Source organism: Sodiomyces alkalinus (assembly GCF_003711515.1).
Source record: "Sodiomyces alkalinus F11 unplaced genomic scaffold SODALscaffold_1, whole genome shotgun sequence".
NCBI classification, from domain to species: Eukaryota; Fungi; Ascomycota; class Sordariomycetes; order Glomerellales; family Plectosphaerellaceae; genus Sodiomyces; species Sodiomyces alkalinus.
The window spans coordinates 5261382-5277358 of record NW_021167079.1 but is presented as its reverse complement, the minus strand read 5'-3'; the positions used below and the strand labels follow the sequence as shown (position 1 = coordinate 5277358).

At 51.4% G+C, this 15977-nt stretch overlaps 8 protein-coding genes and 1 non-coding gene across 9 annotated transcripts; 5 read left to right on the top strand and 4 right to left on the bottom strand.

Annotated features, from left to right (window-relative positions):
* The first annotated feature begins 146 nt into the window (after positions 1-146).
* Positions 147-1784, top strand: SODALDRAFT_327286 (hypothetical protein). The gene is made up of 3 exons (XM_028610393.1): positions 147-331; positions 546-733; positions 788-1784. The coding sequence occupies exons 2-3, from the start codon at positions 584-586 to the stop codon at positions 1580-1582; spliced, it is 945 nt and encodes a 314-aa protein (XP_028470923.1). The 5' UTR covers positions 147-331; positions 546-583; the 3' UTR covers positions 1583-1784.
* SODALDRAFT_327285 (hypothetical protein) lies at positions 1664-2824 on the bottom strand. The gene is made up of 3 exons (XM_028610392.1): positions 2481-2824; positions 2248-2383; positions 1664-2129 (listed from the first exon to the last, which is right to left on the bottom strand). The coding sequence occupies exons 1-3, from the start codon at positions 2481-2483 to the stop codon at positions 2062-2064; spliced, it is 207 nt and encodes a 68-aa protein (XP_028470922.1). The 5' UTR covers positions 2484-2824; the 3' UTR covers positions 1664-2061.
* Positions 2825-2997: 173 nt separating this feature from the next.
* SODALDRAFT_327284 (hypothetical protein) lies at positions 2998-3990 on the top strand. The gene is made up of 2 exons (XM_028610391.1): positions 2998-3216; positions 3312-3990. Exons 1-2 carry the CDS (start codon positions 3085-3087, stop codon positions 3531-3533), a joined length of 354 nt encoding a protein of 117 aa, XP_028470921.1. The 5' UTR covers positions 2998-3084; the 3' UTR covers positions 3534-3990.
* A 120-nt stretch (positions 3991-4110) lies between these two features.
* On the bottom strand, positions 4111-6470 carry SODALDRAFT_288917 (calcium influx-promoting protein ehs1). Its single transcript, XM_028608614.1, has 2 exons — positions 4885-6470; positions 4111-4822 (listed from the first exon to the last, which is right to left on the bottom strand). Exons 1-2 carry the CDS (start codon positions 6149-6151, stop codon positions 4146-4148), a joined length of 1944 nt encoding a protein of 647 aa, XP_028470920.1. The 5' UTR covers positions 6152-6470; the 3' UTR covers positions 4111-4145.
* Positions 6471-6604: 134 nt separating this feature from the next.
* On the top strand, positions 6605-6708 carry SODALDRAFT_t20. Its single transcript has one exon. It is a non-coding gene; the product is annotated as a tRNA-Phe (tRNA).
* Positions 6709-7042: 334 nt separating this feature from the next.
* On the bottom strand, positions 7043-8636 carry SODALDRAFT_327281 (hypothetical protein). The gene is made up of 6 exons (XM_028610390.1): positions 8282-8636; positions 8113-8208; positions 7811-8026; positions 7723-7748; positions 7556-7651; positions 7043-7491 (listed from the first exon to the last, which is right to left on the bottom strand). Exons 2-6 carry the CDS (start codon positions 8161-8163, stop codon positions 7371-7373), a joined length of 510 nt encoding a protein of 169 aa, XP_028470919.1. The 5' UTR covers positions 8164-8208; positions 8282-8636; the 3' UTR covers positions 7043-7370.
* Positions 8637-8879: 243 nt separating this feature from the next.
* SODALDRAFT_31006 (hypothetical protein) lies at positions 8880-11725 on the top strand. Its single transcript, XM_028609125.1, has 2 exons — positions 8880-9129; positions 9209-11725. The coding sequence occupies exons 1-2, from the start codon at positions 9120-9122 to the stop codon at positions 11584-11586; spliced, it is 2388 nt and encodes a 795-aa protein (XP_028470918.1). The 5' UTR covers positions 8880-9119; the 3' UTR covers positions 11587-11725.
* Positions 11633-13091, bottom strand: SODALDRAFT_355306 (hypothetical protein; the record flags this gene model as incomplete). The annotated part of the gene is made up of 9 exons (XM_028613802.1): positions 11633-11742; positions 11821-11895; positions 11957-12084; positions 12242-12289; positions 12459-12509; positions 12622-12681; positions 12756-12803; positions 12876-12948; positions 13067-13091. The coding sequence occupies 9 exons, from the start codon at positions 13089-13091 to the stop codon at positions 11633-11635; spliced, it is 618 nt and encodes a 205-aa protein (XP_028470917.1).
* Positions 12825-15215, top strand: SODALDRAFT_327280 (aspartokinase). Its single transcript, XM_028610389.1, has 5 exons — positions 12825-13214; positions 13300-13319; positions 13401-13481; positions 13589-14832; positions 14915-15215. The coding sequence occupies exons 1-5, from the start codon at positions 13125-13127 to the stop codon at positions 15010-15012; spliced, it is 1533 nt and encodes a 510-aa protein (XP_028470916.1). The 5' UTR covers positions 12825-13124; the 3' UTR covers positions 15013-15215.
* Positions 15216-15977: the final 762 nt, after the last annotated feature.

The window sequence follows — 15977 nt, the reverse complement described above, 5'->3', positions numbered from 1 at the left end:
GGGCTCTCGTGGGTGGATTCGGTGTCTTATAGGCACCGCGGTATTATAGGTGCCGCGCAAAGTCCCACGCGACTCACCGCCCGGCAATAATACCTTTTTTGTCCCCCAACTAAGGTACTGTAGCAAGAAACTCATAATACCTAAGGTATCAGTAGCCGCCATTTTAAGAAGTAGCCCCCGCAATACACACTGAGAAAAGAAGAAAGAATATAATTACCAATTAGGGCAGTGCACCGAGTTAATTGGTCTACAACCACAAGCAGGTGGACGCAGTCGCACGTCAGTGAGAGTGGTGATCCTGTGAAGATCCAGGACGAGGCCGAAGAGAAAGGTACGTCTTACTGGCCGGAAATACTCCTATGCCACTCGTTCCCAAGTTCACCGTTCCTTCACACCTTCGATCTTCCCTTTCTCCACTCTTTGCCTTCCCTTGTTCTCACCTTTCAGATGTTCCCCTTATGATTATCGGGCGAGTGCCGAATACGGCATCAAGCGCCACCAAGGCCGACTGCTGCTGGTTGCTGACCAACATGCCTATCCACCAGAGCACAGATCTAAGCGCGAGGAACACAACAAGCGGAAGATGTCAGCGAACGACCCCCACAAGATGGAGAAGCGAACAAAGCGCATGATGAGAAAGGCCGACAAGTTGGAAGCAGAGGGCAAGAAGCTGCTCCACGAAGCTGATGTCCTTCGAGGACAATGTCGCATCCTGATGGACGGATACACAGAGGTACACCTATCTGCTCACCACAAGCACGTATTTGATACTGACGCTTCATTGAAGAAACTGGAAGCAGAGAAGGACAAGATCGCTCAGGACGCCGATGACGATTTAGAAATGGAAGCTGTCGACTCCCAGACGCGTTCCAAGACCGACGCTTCAGAAGCAAAGTTGAAGAAGAAAATGAAGAAGCCCAAGTCGTCTGAGGAAGGATCACAGCAAGCGGAAGACCCTCCCGCGACAGCCAAGTCTGCCGAGAAGGACACATTAAGGGAAAAGAAGAAGAAGAAGAAGAACGGCAAGAAAGAGGAATCGATGGAGCAGACTGAGGCGGTTGAAGGAGCTGAACAGGCCGAGCGGATCAACCCGAAGTCGAAAAAAACGAAGAAGTTGAAAAACGAAATGTCGAATGAGGAAGGGGAGGAGGAGCATCCCGCGGAGGACGAGCCCGACAAAAAGACGAAGAAGAAGCGCAAGCGCGAGCGCAACGACGCGGAGACCCCGAGCGACCAGGACCAAACCGCAGATATTAAGGATAAAAAAGAGAAGAAGCGCAAGTCGTCGACCGAACACGAAAAGTCCCACCCGAGTGCACAAGAGGCGGGAGCTGAGAACGGCGAACAGTGGAACGTCAGTGGTCTACAAGGCGGGGCCGAGCGACAGACGAAGTTTCTCAAGCTCCTCGGCGGAGGCAAGAAGGGAGCAGGCGCCATGGCGTCTACCCATCCCCAGCACACGACCAAGGCTACTAAGCTCGACATCAGCAAGGTCAACCAGGACCTGGAGAAGCAGTTCAACACCGGGATGCAAATGAAGTGGGATGGTGGAGGCGCACGAAGGGGATTGGGTGCCTTATGAAGGACTACAATGCGAAGAGCGTTTCAAAACTTGCCATTGTTTTTGTTGTGGGTAACCTTTGTATTAACACCCATGGCGTTTCTTCAGAGGACAAAATCAGTTCACAGTGAGTATCGTGTCGCCAAGGCCCAATGGACAAGGAAGCAAGTACGTAATTGATATGTTGTTGCCTTAAAAGTAATGATATACTCTCTGTTCCCGGGCGAGTTTCGGTGAGGCTGCGTATTCCAAGTCGACGTCTCCAGAATCCAAACTGAGCCCCAGTATTCGGGCGTCTATGATCACCTGGTTTTGGCCCTCCTCCACTGATGGTCCTAAGACTCAACACCCTCCTCGCGACGAGCGGGTCTAGGTCGGTATTGTATGATACACTCTCCTCCAGGGAGCCCTGTCGACCGACTCTTTAGATCACCGACGCTCCCCGGATTTCCGCCACATTGTATGTTTGTGCATGGTTCAATGTTGTCGCTTCGTTTTTATTAAAATCCGAACAGCCGCGCAAGAGGATCGAAGAAGAGGCCACCGATAAGAATGAAGCAGAGAACACCTGATACGACACAGGTTAGTGAAAGCGCACTCCAAAGTTAGGAAGTGTCAATGTAAGGATCCAGAATACCCCCGAGGGATTGGGATAGGGTCTAGACAACCCAAGCATGCAGACATACCGAGCCAGATGCGGGAGATAGGAGACTTAGGAATCTCCTTTACGCGGACCTTGAGCTGATCTTCTGACTTGCCCATGCGAGCTTCGTTTAGTTTTGCGAACTTGGCGTTCGCGCGGCGCTGCTGAGGTGTCTGGGCCTGTACGACATCAAAGAGAAGTCAGTTGGGAATAACAGATAAAGGGAATAGAAAAGAAATACGGCGTTAGCTGTCTTGTGAGTATTTGGCAACCTACCATTGTGGAATAATGTGTGTAGTATGGAAACCGGTCAATAAAGGAGATAAAGGAGAGTATAGTTTTGGTTGCCGCACCGCTCGCGTGCAATGTTGATGATAGGAACAAACAGCAGGGAGATAATACCAGCCGGAAACGATATATGCTTACGGACCTGGAAGAATCAGGCCGGTGTTTGTGCTCTGCATTGATGAGGAGCAAGTGTCTAACCCCTGTATGATTTGGGGAAGGGACAGATTTACAATGTGGCGATGGTTTAGAGATAAAGCCGTGAGGCTACGACGAGCCAGCGCCAGGAGCTTGGGGACACATGTCGTTGTTCGACTTGAGCTGTCGCTGGCTCTGATTGGCCATTCAAGTATGGGTAGTTGATTCCATGAACATGTCAAATGCAAGCACTGCATAATTACTAGGCAATAAGTATTACCCACTCCACATGCCATATCCAAGCACCTCAGGTGATATACGGGGAGCACAGCCACAGGGTGCCGATCCGAAGCTTCAGCCACACTGAATGGCGATTATTATCGACAACAGCATTGATGGCGAGGTTATCCAACTTGCGACTCGCCCTCTAAATGCTCAATACGAAGATATATCCATAATGTCCGCTCTGCGAAGAGCCATTTTGTTGCCCAGGGTATTGGGCCTACGATCAGAATTCGGAACAAGAGCCACATGGCAAACTCAGGCAAAACGGTGCTATGCGACAGAAGGAAAGCCACCTTCGGATGTGGTGTGTTGATCCCTTTCCCCATAAGAACTACCGCCGTCAAAATGTTCTGCCCGACGGATAAACCAATTGCTAACTGTATGACCTGGTTTGACAAGGCAAAATTCTACAAGACCTTCACGCGACCCGTGCTTAAGGTTCTCCTGATGGCGACCCTGACCTACCAAGTCGTATACTTGCTCTGGGTCAAGCTCGAGCAAGACGAGATTCGAGCAGAACGGACCGAAACTATTACCGACCTAGAGACAAAGGTTGCACGCCTGACTTCCGAGCCAAATAAGTCCCAGAATCACACAGAGGCAGGAAAGAGGCGAGAGTAGATGGCAAGGACGATAGACAATATGTACAACAACCAGCATACCACAGCTATGGACGAATTCCTACGACTCGGAAAAGAAACCTCCTCAAAGCATTATGCGATCTTCGACACATCCTACCATGGCATATAACGGTTCATGTTATGAAGCAACGAACCTGCTGACAAGATGGAAGTTTCAACACGACGCAGCAAGGGCTGCGATCTCGTCATATGCTCGCAGGAGCACACCGTGGTAGGGGTGGGAGAGCCCGAGGGTTGAGAAGACTCGCCATTCTTTACACAGAAGCGCTTGCAATGGGGGAGGAGGCCCAATCTGTGCAGCGACCGAATTACTGTCCTCTATAGATGTATTACTATCCCCAGTGACAACCAGTCAAACGGGAAATTTTATACTCTAACATATTAAGTAATCCCAATCCCAATGAATAAGGCTGACACCTTTTCGTGCTCAACACCAACGCCAACGCTATGTAACGCATTACACCAGTTCATGCCTCGTCGCTGCCGCAGTTCAACAACAATCGGGACCCCCCCCCCCCCCCCCCCCCCCCCCCCAAAAAAAAAGCCATACAAAAACGCCAGCGCAAATTCGAAATTCCTCCCCAGCCTCACATCAAAGAGAGATCATGCCAATGCCTGCGAGAGCAGCCATATAGAATAAAGTCCACGATGTGCTCAACACCGAGGACCCAGACGGGTTATGGACCGATCCGGGGAAATTACAAGTCAACCCAGACCCGCGGACCTGGTAGCTCGCGTTAAACATTGCCTGCTGGGGCCGAGGGCAGCTGAATTGGAGTGACGAAGGACAGTTGCGCACGAGATCATAGCACAGGTCCTCGCATGGCAAAACCTCGCGATACGGACCCGGCTGCACCTCCTCATCGATACGCGCATGTCGGGAATGTTGATGTTTGCTGCCCGGGAACTGAGAGATAACGCTATCGGGTAAACGAGTGCCGTTCGGAAAAGATTGGTTCACATTCCGGACCAGGTAAAAAGTGTTTTCGCTCGAAAAGTCTTCACAGCGCGGTATGAGGACGGAGCAAAGCCACTTCTTGTAGGCCACCGCGCAATCGGTACAGTTGCGAACCAGAGAGTAGCGCTGCTCCTGCGGAGCTTCGCAGGCGACTTGCGCGAGCTGTCTCTCAAAATAGCGGTACTTGTCCCTAGCCATCTCATCGTAAAATTGCGCGAGCTGAGAGACGGTGAACCTGTTGTCGTTCGCGGGGACGGCGTACTCCGTCTCATTGCAGAAGTCCAGGTTCGTAATGATTTTGCAGTTATCCCCTGTAGCAGCACTGGTGAGCGGGAATGATCGCCGAAAAGCAATGTGGGTAAACATGTCTTACCTTCTTTCGTCTCGAATTGCGTGGCTTGGAAGATTTGTCCCCCACCACCGGCACGATTGGAGAGCTGGCGCTTCAGAGTCTCCGTACCAGTGTATGCCAGGATGCCTAAATACGTGCTCTTTGGATCCAGGTTGGTGAAGTGAAATTGTTGCTTCGGTAAGCCTCCCGGTCCCCTAGTAGTCAGGAACGTGGTGGCCTTGTCGCCAAAAGGACCAGCGACCTTAGCGGACATTGGGGCGTATTGAGAGAGGCCGCACATGGAATGCCTAATACCTCTCGTGGCCCAACCATCCTCACTGTCAACAAACATGACATATTGAGGTCCGCCGTCCATGATTTGCTGAACCTCTTCGGGGTCGTATGTATCGGTTAGGTTACGGGTTGTGAGGACCGCAGCACTGGAATCACTGTCCACCCAAAGTAACCCGCCTGAAGTGACCTCGTAGCTGTGGAAGAACATGTCGGTCGAGACGGCGACGTCAAAATTCCAGTCACCCTCAAACATCTCATCATTTCTCATAGGAGCAGAAATGCTAAAGAACACATCCCCAGAAGCGTTGACACTTAGCTTGACGGCTCCTTCGTCAAAGGCCTCGAAAAGTCGCCCAGAACGGGGCGTGTCTGGACCAGGCTTCTGAATGTCCTCCGATGTAGAGACGAACAGGCTGATTTGGGGCGGATCCACAGATGTGTTGTTGTTTTTTCGTTGTGGTTGCATGCATGTAGTCGCAGAGATGTAAACTGTCTTCGGGTTCCGCTGTCTGCGTTGGAGACTAGGTGCAGGCTTTGGCTTGCCTAACCTAACCTTGTCGTCAGGTCCATTCAGGTCATAGACTAACGTTTCATTGCCATGGTCCCGTGCTTGAATGGAGTCGGTAGCACCGTCACCGTCGTTGGTATTCTCTCCATCCTCGTCATCGGCACCGAATATATGAATGGCCTCGAAGACGAAGTGCTGTGTTTCGCCGGGACGGACATTCCGGTTCTCTCTGACATTGTTGAGGAGCCCAGTTATTCCTGGAGGGGCCCTTTTGATAAGGCTGGCATCGAGTCCGGCCAAGTCGAATGGGTAAGGAAGCCGAGGCCCATACTCTTTGTTGATGGCGTCGTGTAGCTCGCCTTTGTTTGGGGAGTAGATACGTGAGCCACTAGCTTCCACGGCTTGGGCGGAACCAAGAAATAGGACGACCAGGTGGAGCAAGAGAAGTAGCCGCGGTGTTGTCAGCAGCGGTGCTGCAAGACGCGATTGTAGAGGGCTGAATTGCATTGCGAGCACATGCCCGCCAGGGGCATATGGGTGGAGCGTGCTTCTTCGTTGACGGTTCCCGTGTTGCGGATTTTCAGAGTCGGAGCTGCTTTCCCATAACCGGTCAATTCGCCAAGTTGACGCGTCTAGGAAGGGCGAAGGAGTATCAAGAACGTGATTAATTAGCGAGTGGAATGGAGAAGCCGAGCTCGGACACTCTGTAGGCTAAATAATTTCAAACGGACATCATGGTGGTGATAGATTACGTCGTCGGTGAATAAATGTTAGAGCTGACAGACCAAGGACACAATTCAACAGAAGATCCTTCGCGTTCGCCAGGGGTTGGAACAAACGGAGGGGGCGTCATTGCATTTGTTCCATCCCCGACATGCTACACAACACAAGTAAGCAGGAAGTACCTGGAAGTGTTTGATGGGTACATAGCAGTGACCTTCCGCTGTTAAAGTCAACGAAGCGGGTTTAGCTCAGTTGGGAGAGCGTAGCACTGAAGATTTCTACATGTTCGCCTGTGAAATCAGAATATGCTAAGGTCGTGTGTTCGATCCACACAAACCGCAACATAACTTTTTGCCACTATTTCCCTTCTTTTTATCCTGAGTCTTGCCTGCTTCCTTTATAAGCCTCTACTTCTTCTGTTCATATTATAATATTCGTACTTCCAATGACGCAAAAACAATAAAAGACGCAAGAACCTCATGATGCATTTGCAGGCTTGATTCCTTTTAGTACCCATAACTCCGTCTGCCAATGTAGAGAATTAGCTTGTCAGAGATCCTTAGGTTTGTCGTCACGACGATAGTCTCCGACGAGCAGATTGATGGCATTCGAGTGCGGGTATAAAGGAACGGCAACTTTCAACTCTTTGTGAACGTGATACGTAGTTGCAGAGGCTATTCTCAAGATACTCCCATTGCGTAATCAAGGATCCTAATCAGAGTGTAAAATACAATTTGATAGGGTGTAATCGGAACTCCTGCGTATACTTAGGCCGTCTGGTATCCCGGGCCACAGTATGGCAAAGTCATCACCTGTTGTCCACCGTCGCACAATACATTACCCTAACTAGCAAGGCCAATTCATCATGCCAATTCATAAAAGATCATTGGAGGTCCTGCTCTCCAAAGAATCGCGTGAGAGCGACACATGCCGAGCAGCCCTCAGGCTGTGATCTCTAGGTAGAAGACAGCGGCATGCCTGTCAGGTCTTGATGCAGATATCTTCACTCGCTCTTGTCGAGGCCTTGAGCCTTGGCACGAAGGCCGGACGCGGTCGAGGACGAGTTGGCGAAGTGCTTGGACAGCATAGGGGCCATAAAGTTATGGAACACGAGGTCGGCTCCCCTAGTTTGCAGTTAGCCCGTAGCCCGCAGACGCAAGAATCATGGAAGAATCCAGCTCAACATACCGGAACACCGGGAGGGACAGCCAGAGCAGGAAAATGAACTTGAAGGTGAAGTAGAACGGGAACCAGTAGATGACGTTGACGAAGCTTTCAACAAGGCTAGAGAGCAGAACGATGAGTCAATGGCACAAAACTTCAAAAGAATACGAAGCATATGGTCTAGCACTTACGTGAGGAAAGAGAAGACAACCCAGTACTAGAAAGCGTATTAGCGAGGAAAGAAAGCGGCGTTGCAAAACCAGTATGGAGACAGCTTACGGTAAGCCACTGTGTATCATCTTCCTTGTCCGCCGAAAACAGGGCGTGGATCGAGTAGTAACACGGAATTGCGAAACCAGCCAAGTTGGTGAGAAGCTGTCCACCAAGGTTGAAGATGATAAAGAAGAAGTAGAGGGCCGCGAGACCGACAGCACCATATGCCTTGGGAATGTTGGTGGTTTTCTCGAGGTTGTTCAGGGCGGGGTATTTGGAAAGCTGGATCGTCGCCATTCCTGGTTAGCAGTGCACACCAGACCGAATAACGCGGTCACTTCGGGAATGTGTAGAAGACGGATAATTACCTCTCCATCGAGCTGGCGAATATAGTGCTGGAAGCGGTCTTGGGCAGACATGTTGAACGTTCTAGATGCGAAAATGCGGTCGTTGGAGGCTTGGAGCTAGAGGAGTGTTAAGCACAGGACTTATCAGGAGAATAGAACCTAGAGAACGGTTTCCGACGGAGATACGAACATGAAGATGAATAACAACAAGTCTGAAACAAGCAGCTAGGGTATTCGGTGATCGAGCGGATATTGATGGGCAAGCACTGATCTTTGAGAGCGTACTGTACTTAAGACGGTGAGATGATTTTGCGACCAGCGGTGTATTAGTTGATGGCGGAATTTAGCAGCTGATAGGTAGCTCAGTGACGAAGTGAAGAAGAGGGTGGATGACGACGTGTTTTCCTGCCCTTGCGTCAGGCCTCGGATGGGTAGGACAAAGCGGCTAGCAGATGAACGGTATACTTCAATCAGATCTACTTCGTAAATGGGTGAAACTACTTGGTTCCTAGAGGTACCAGCTTTCAGATTGTAACATTCGTCCCGCTAACATCCTCGAGGTTCGAGTGCAAGAAATGATAAGATAGGCGAGCTCTGAAATATGGGGTTAGGGGTTACGTAGGCACTGAGATGAGATGGGTGGGGAACATTCCATTTTCACAGTAGCGTAAGGATCACGTGATTCCAGCCACACGATATTGGGCCCATTTAGACGGGCGCCAACCAATCAGTTTAAAAAGTTTGGTTACCGAGCAACAACAACAACTTCACGCCGCGCCAAAACATCACTTTTCTCTCCTCACCCTCACACCTTCTCGCCAGACAGCATCGCCGACGAGGGCGCACAGCACACTTTCTATTGCCGTCTGGTGTCGCCCGTCAAGAAGCGCCTAGAGAATTGCTTCTCTCGCCTATTACTTCACGTTCATGCGATTGTCTGGTACATTTTATACTGGCTATCGCGCCGGCTAGCAATTGTTATTCTTGCCATTCTGCTACCACACTCAAGGTGCCAAGGTCGCAGTAGTATGGAACAAGGTAAGGCAAATCAATCCAAATGTATTGAGTCGTCCTTTTTGGTGATCCCGTATCCCCATGCTGATGCCCTTACCCATAGACCCCACTGCACCGGGTCTAATGAGGAAGAGGCCGCAATCTCGAGGCTCGACAGCCTCTGTTACCACGCAACCGGGCCTTGAGCAACCGAACTATACTGATGCCGAGGAGATCTACTCCGCCCAGTGGGTTAACAACGACCAAGGGCATCCTAAGCCCATAGCACCAGCACCACGGCTATCATCTGAGACCATGATGCTGCAAGCCGCATCGCACATGCAAAGCATTCGCGAGTACCCGATAGCCCCGGCAGCCCATGGCCACATCAACCATTCCGTATCGTTCAATCAACAGTCAATGCCGAGCCATTCTCAACCTAGCGACAGCATGGTGACCAACAGCTTTCCAGAGGATAGCCAAATGTTGGATCGGGATGATATGGACGACCGCGATTCGATGGCTAGCGGTCCCGCCGTGGTCAAGTCCGCAGCGGCCAAATCAAGTGCGAATAATGAGTTAGAAATGCGCCATCTATTCAACGCGAACAAGCACCGGAACTTGCAGGAAGTGGCGAAGGAGCTGCACGGCAACGAGAGAGGTCCAAATTCGGAACGGACACGGCAGGTTTTTGCCATGCTCTGGATCAACTCAGTATGCTCCAAGGGAAAGGGCTCGGTTCCTCGAGGTCGCGTGTATGCCAATTACGCGTCTCGGTGCGCGACCGAGCGGATTACCGTGCTTAATCCGGCGAGTTTCGGCAAGCTTGTCCGCGTTCTATTCCCTGGCTTGAAGACAAGACGCCTAGGTGTCCGCGGCGAGTCGAAGTACCATTATGTGAACTTCCATCTAGTTGATGATCAACCAGATTTGCGGGAATCAGAGGTTCCGGTTCCCATCACATCAACGGTATCCAACTTGGCCCGCAGCACAAGCACAGTCCCCAGCAAGACTCCAGGGGCCGGGCCATCCGAGAAGAGACCGCAGGCGACAACGAGTGCACGTGCGCGACGCAGCCAAAGTCCCATCGTGCGGCCAAAGAGGCACTCGTCATCTCACAGCTTTTACAGTGTTCCCGAACTCACATCTGCCGATCAGTTGCACACATCCGCGACTAAGGTTTCTCTAGAACTCAGCTTCCCGTCGGAACATGAAGACTCCGGGTTTAACAACGCGGAGCCTCTCGCCCTACCTCGCATCGAACCCTTCTTGCCTGACGGGACGGACCCCGACGCAGCGAAGAGTCTCTCTGCTCTCTATCGATCTCACTGCACCTCACTCGTCGAATGCGTCCGGTTTTGCAAAGAAAAGACACTGTTTCATCTCTATACGTCATTCCAAGGCACTCTCACAATGCCAGTCCAGAAGCTATTCAGCCACCCCGACATCGCGCCTTGGATTGAGCAATGTGACTTCGTTTTATACCAACGCATGATGCAGATCGTGGCGGCGCTCACACTTCAAGTAGTGCCAAAGCCGGTGATGGATACTCTACGCAGTATCTCTGTGAGACTAGTCCCCCATATCAGGGAGGCTTTCCAGGGACAACCGCTACATGTTGCAAGGGCAAAGGAAGCACCCGCCACACTGTTTTCGGCTCTGCTTGACAGGGCACTCAAGGTCAACATCACAGCCCATGCGGCGGCGAACATGCTTTCCAACCCAGCCAACCGGGACCAAATGTACCTGGATTGGATCACTATGGTGTCGGTTAGGAAAGTGGCCGAATCAGTACCCACGAGGGCGATGGACGACTTGGTCAATCTCATGGTCTCCCAAATTCGAGATCTGGTGGACCCTCAAGACGTGCCGTGGGAGGTGGAATGCCTGACGGTGTACGGGGATATTGCTGCACGGAAAGGGACCCAGACTGAAGGCGCTACAGACTCATCGACGGAGAACGTGCTGGATCGATGGGTTGCATTGCTCAAGTCGCTTCCGGAGCGATTCCCGTTCGCACAACCTTCCGACCTCGTTTATGGAGTCCAGCGGGTCGGAACAGCAGTGATGAGAGATCTCACTATGGCGCAGGGAAAGAGCTTCGGGACCTGGTGGGTGACCAAGTGCTGGCTCGACGAAATGGTGTCGTTCCTTGCCGAGAAGGGCGGATTCATGAAGATGAAGTCGTCGAGGGACTTGCCAATAAAGACAACAGATGAGGTCAAGGAGAACACGACGCGGGGCCAGGGATCGCGCTATAGCAGTGGCAGCGACGATTTCAACTTTTCTAACCTGTCACAAGCACAACCCGACAAGGCTCCCTTCCCATCAGCACCCTCGATAACCCAGTCAGAACACGCAGGACTTGGCGGGTCGACGAATCCGGACGATAGTGGAATCGGCATCCGCACGCCTGACGAGGAGTTTCCCATGGAAAAATACACTTTTCCACAGGGCGATGATGATCAGGCGCTCCTACCTGCACCAGCGGTCGAGCAATAGCGCGGGATGCTTCTCGGGGAGGTGAGCTTGTGTTGTGTTGTTAATATTATGTGAAGGTGTCATTGCGCCGCGGCATGGCGTCATCACGAAGCTCTTTTGGGGGAGGTCTGGTGCGTTGACCAGAGCTGCTTTTGTATGCGACTTCGAACGGTGTGACTATGACAGCACGATGGAACGACTGTATGACTGAGGGACACGAGCAAAATTACTACCGTTAGTTTTGGGAACTGGGACGTCGGGGTTGATGTCCGTCGTAAGCTGAGCCAGGTTTGGGTGTATGGAGGTTTCCCCGTTTGGTTGGTTGGCGGGCTGTTTCTCGGAGTCAGATCTCACTTGGCGTTCTATGTATATGTGGTCGGGATTTTGTGACCCCTCTGAAAATTTGGTGAGGGTTGAGACGCGTTGGGATTCATGGGTTGGGTGGGATACCTTTGCATCGGCACCTCGTCTATATGGGCTCTATATGGTCCTTGGGTAGGAACGGCGGACGGTTTATCACTGCCAGCTGACTACCATTCTCACCAAGTAAGTGTAATGAATGCAGATAACTCTTTCATGGTATCTATAATGTTGATCTTGACTGAAATATCGTAAAAACACAGAGGTAGCGGGAAATGCTTTTACTTCGTTCGTAGTCTCTTTCTATCCTGTTGACCCCTCCAAGGTTGAAGCTTCCATGATGGGCGACAATACAATAGGATACCTACAATATCATGTCAGCTCTGTACCTAAGGTAGGTACTTATCGGTATCCCTACTGTAAGGTAAGGTAAGGTAAGGTAGTGCGTAATTCTCCTGGTCGGCGACGGTTCTGCCGTTGCCGACTCAGCAGCTACGGATACTACCTAAGGTACGGTACCTTACCTTACGGACCCACTGGACTGCGTCTCTCCAAAGTACAAATGGTTCGTGCAGACTGAGGTGCTTGACCATCAGAAATCACACGCATAGGTACATCTTCACAAGTACCCTCAAGTAAGTACCTATGGCGTCCAGTTCCGTTCTCGGCACGACTCAGTAGACTCGGCACACGCACGAATTAACATCGGTGGATCCGGAGACAACAGAACCGTCGTAGGTAGTGAAGCCCAAAGGACTTTGTGTTGACAAGAAAGGGCAATAAAAAAAGGTACAAAGAAAATTTTCAAGTAAAAATTTAGTGACTAACACAGAGGCGTGACGAATTGCCGGAGACCGGCCCCGTTGTTGACTCGGTAGCTTAAAGCACAAGTGGTGCCTCTTCCCCGATTTCGTCGTTCAACGGCGTCTTCTGTCTTTTCTTTTAGCTACCGCCAGTCCGGGTCAACTTCACCCTCGGCCGAGAATTCCTGACGGACCACGTCCTGAAAATACGTACTGAGAACTAGGCGAATAAGTTGAAGTGCACTCAACGGCCTTGAAATCACATCACTAGCTTTCAACCCCACCATCGGCCCCGTTCACATCTCCTCGCTTACTTGGATTACCATTGAGCTACGGACGGAGGTGACTGGCGACGTGTAGCATCGTGGGCCAACATATTACCCTGGCCGGCTCATCATGGGCACCCAATTACTCGGCAACTCATCCGACTATGGATGGATAGTCCAGAAGTTTGGCGGCACGAGTGTGGGCAAGTTCCCTGACAAGGTTTGTTCAGTCATTCATTCTCTCTCGCTTCAGCTTGTAATGATGAGGAAACGAAGGGCTTATGAGCTAACAACCCTCAAACTAGATCGCGCTTGACATAGTAAAGTGAACAACACCTAGCCCGTCCTTAAGTTGACGTTCTCTCGCCTCCCTAAACCACATCTCAATTCTGACCCTGGAAATTAGGGCAAATTTGTCTGAGCATAGAGTCGTCGTCGTCTGCTCGGCCAGGAGTACTGGCAAAAAGGCCGAGGGCACCACCAGCCGGTGAGTCACTCACACGTTTGTTTCTGGCTACATATCCTTATGACAGCCACTACTCGACAACGTCCCGTTTGCGATCAAGGGCATCTAGCTAACATTCTTCATTTAAGCCTTCTCGGCGTCTTCAACAAACTGAAAACCATTGCCGCGGCCAGTTCTGACGAGGATTTGCAGCAAAGCCTAGTGGATCAGGTAAAAAGCCTGATCCTTGAAATCAGCAGCGAGCATGTCAACGCCGTGCAGTCCTTTATCCAGGACCCGGACTTGCGGGCAGAGTTATCTCGAGACATCGAGGCCGAGTGCCAGGAACTCATCGAGTACGTTGTTGCTGCGAAACGCTTCAAGCTCGAAGTCAATGCGAGGTCCAAAGACCGTGTCATCAGCTTTGGCGAGAAGCTGAGCTGTCGGTTCATGTCCGCCATGCTTAGGGACAATGGAGTCGACGCGGCGTATGTTGATCTCAGCGATTCTCTGCATTATTGCGCATCGTCCAGGTTGGACACCGCTTTTTACCAGGAGACCACGGCTGTGTTCCGAAAAAAGGTATTGGCTTGTGGGCACAAGGTGCCTGTCGTCACTGGGTTCTTCGGCAACGTGCCGGGCAGCCTCATCGACGGCGATATTGGTCGTGGCTACACTGACCTCTGCGCCGCGCTCTGCGCCGTGGGCCTCAAGGCGGACGAATTGCAGGTGTGGAAGGAGGTGGATGGCATTTTCACGGCCGACCCAACCAAAGTGCCCACTGCGCGGCTGTTGGCCTCCATTACGCCCGCTGAGGCGGCCGAGCTGACCTTTTACGGTTCCGAGGTCATCCACCATCTCACGATGGACCAGGTTATCTACGCCAACCCGCCCATCCCAATCAGGATCAAGAACGTCAAGAACCCGACGGGTATCGGTACCATCGTTATCCCGGACCCGGTCCTCACCGCGGGCCACCAGATTCAGCGCTCCGTGTGGTCCGACCCGGCGCAGCGGAAGAAGCCCAAGCGCCCCACGGCGGTGACCATCAAGGACAAGATCTCGGTAATCAACGTCCACTCCAACAAGAGGTCTATATCCCACGGCTTCTTTGCTCGCGTTTTCTCCATCCTCGACAGGCACCAGATCTCCGTGGATCTCATCTCCACCAGCGAGGTCCACGTCTCCATGGCCATCCACGCTGGCAACTCTGAGGCCGGTCATCTCGATAAAGCACGCCTTGAGCTGGAGGAGTGTGGTGATGTGAGCATCCTACATGACATGGCTATCTTGAGTCTGGTCGGTGCCGAGATGAAGAACATGGTCGGTATCGCTGGACGCATGTTCTCGACATTGGGCGAACACAACGTCAATCTGGAAATGATCTCTCAAGGTTAGTGTCCTAACTCCCCATCGCTGGCTTAGGCGTTGGTAGCTGCCTAAGTCCGGAGCCGCCATAATCTGACAACTTGTAGGTGCGAGCGAGATCAACATCTCATGTGTCATCGATGCCCGGGAGGCCACGAGAGCCATGAATATCCTTCATACTCATCTGTTTACCTTCCTCGAGTAGATCGTTGTAGCCTTATTGTTTTTCTTTTCTTCGCTCTATTTCTTGCGCTTGCGGCCTTATACGACGTATTCTCTCCTGCGAGCGATATAGAGGGATCTACGATGAGCTATGTAAGGACTCATATATGTTCAATTGTTCGCTTGGCGGATCGGTCTGGTGCATTTGGGGTGGGGGGTTTTTTTTTTTTTTTTTGGGGGGGGGGGGGGCATTGTGAGAGGATTTGGGATCCCGGATTGAGACGAGATGATAGAAGAACGACAGTTTAGCATACAACCCTTGATACACGAAAAATAGAGCAAAGGCAGGCTATTTCTTGTGCGAAACCCATATCGCTGACTTGTCAGTCATGTTGAAGAGTCACCTTGTTTGCCAAGTCGTTGCCCACGCCTCTTTCCGAGTCTTGAACCGGGTTCCGTTGTTCAGGGTGACTCTATTGTCCATTTAGGTAATTGGGCTATGGCTACCTTATGAAGGTTGCCATTGTCCTTTCTACTCAACGAATGGGGAAAAAAGGGAATCTCGACCTGGCGAGCAGCATAGATTAGAGACCACAAGGAAAACCTCTCGATATATTAAGGCACCCTTTCTTCCCGTCTTCTCTGAGCTCCCTGTCCCATCTTTGACACGTGCTTGTCTGGCTCTTTACACGATTTGCTTCCTCTTCGTCATATCATTTGTCGGGTCTCAAAGAACAAACCCTCTGTTGCCCAGTCTAACCGCGCTTCCGCCACCAGATTCAGCACCCCTTGCTATCATCCAGGTATCACATAACAGCCAAGCACCGTCGCTTGAGCGGAGACAAGGTTCTTAAGCTACCACCTAATTACCTGACGAGCGAAAGTTCGGATTTCGTGTTCTTCCAGAGCAGGTTGGTAGTTGATTACTAGTAGGTCCTATCTCGGTTCCTTCGACAATCGTGGCAAGGGATCTTGAGACCTTACTCAGTACCTAAGGTACCTTGTACA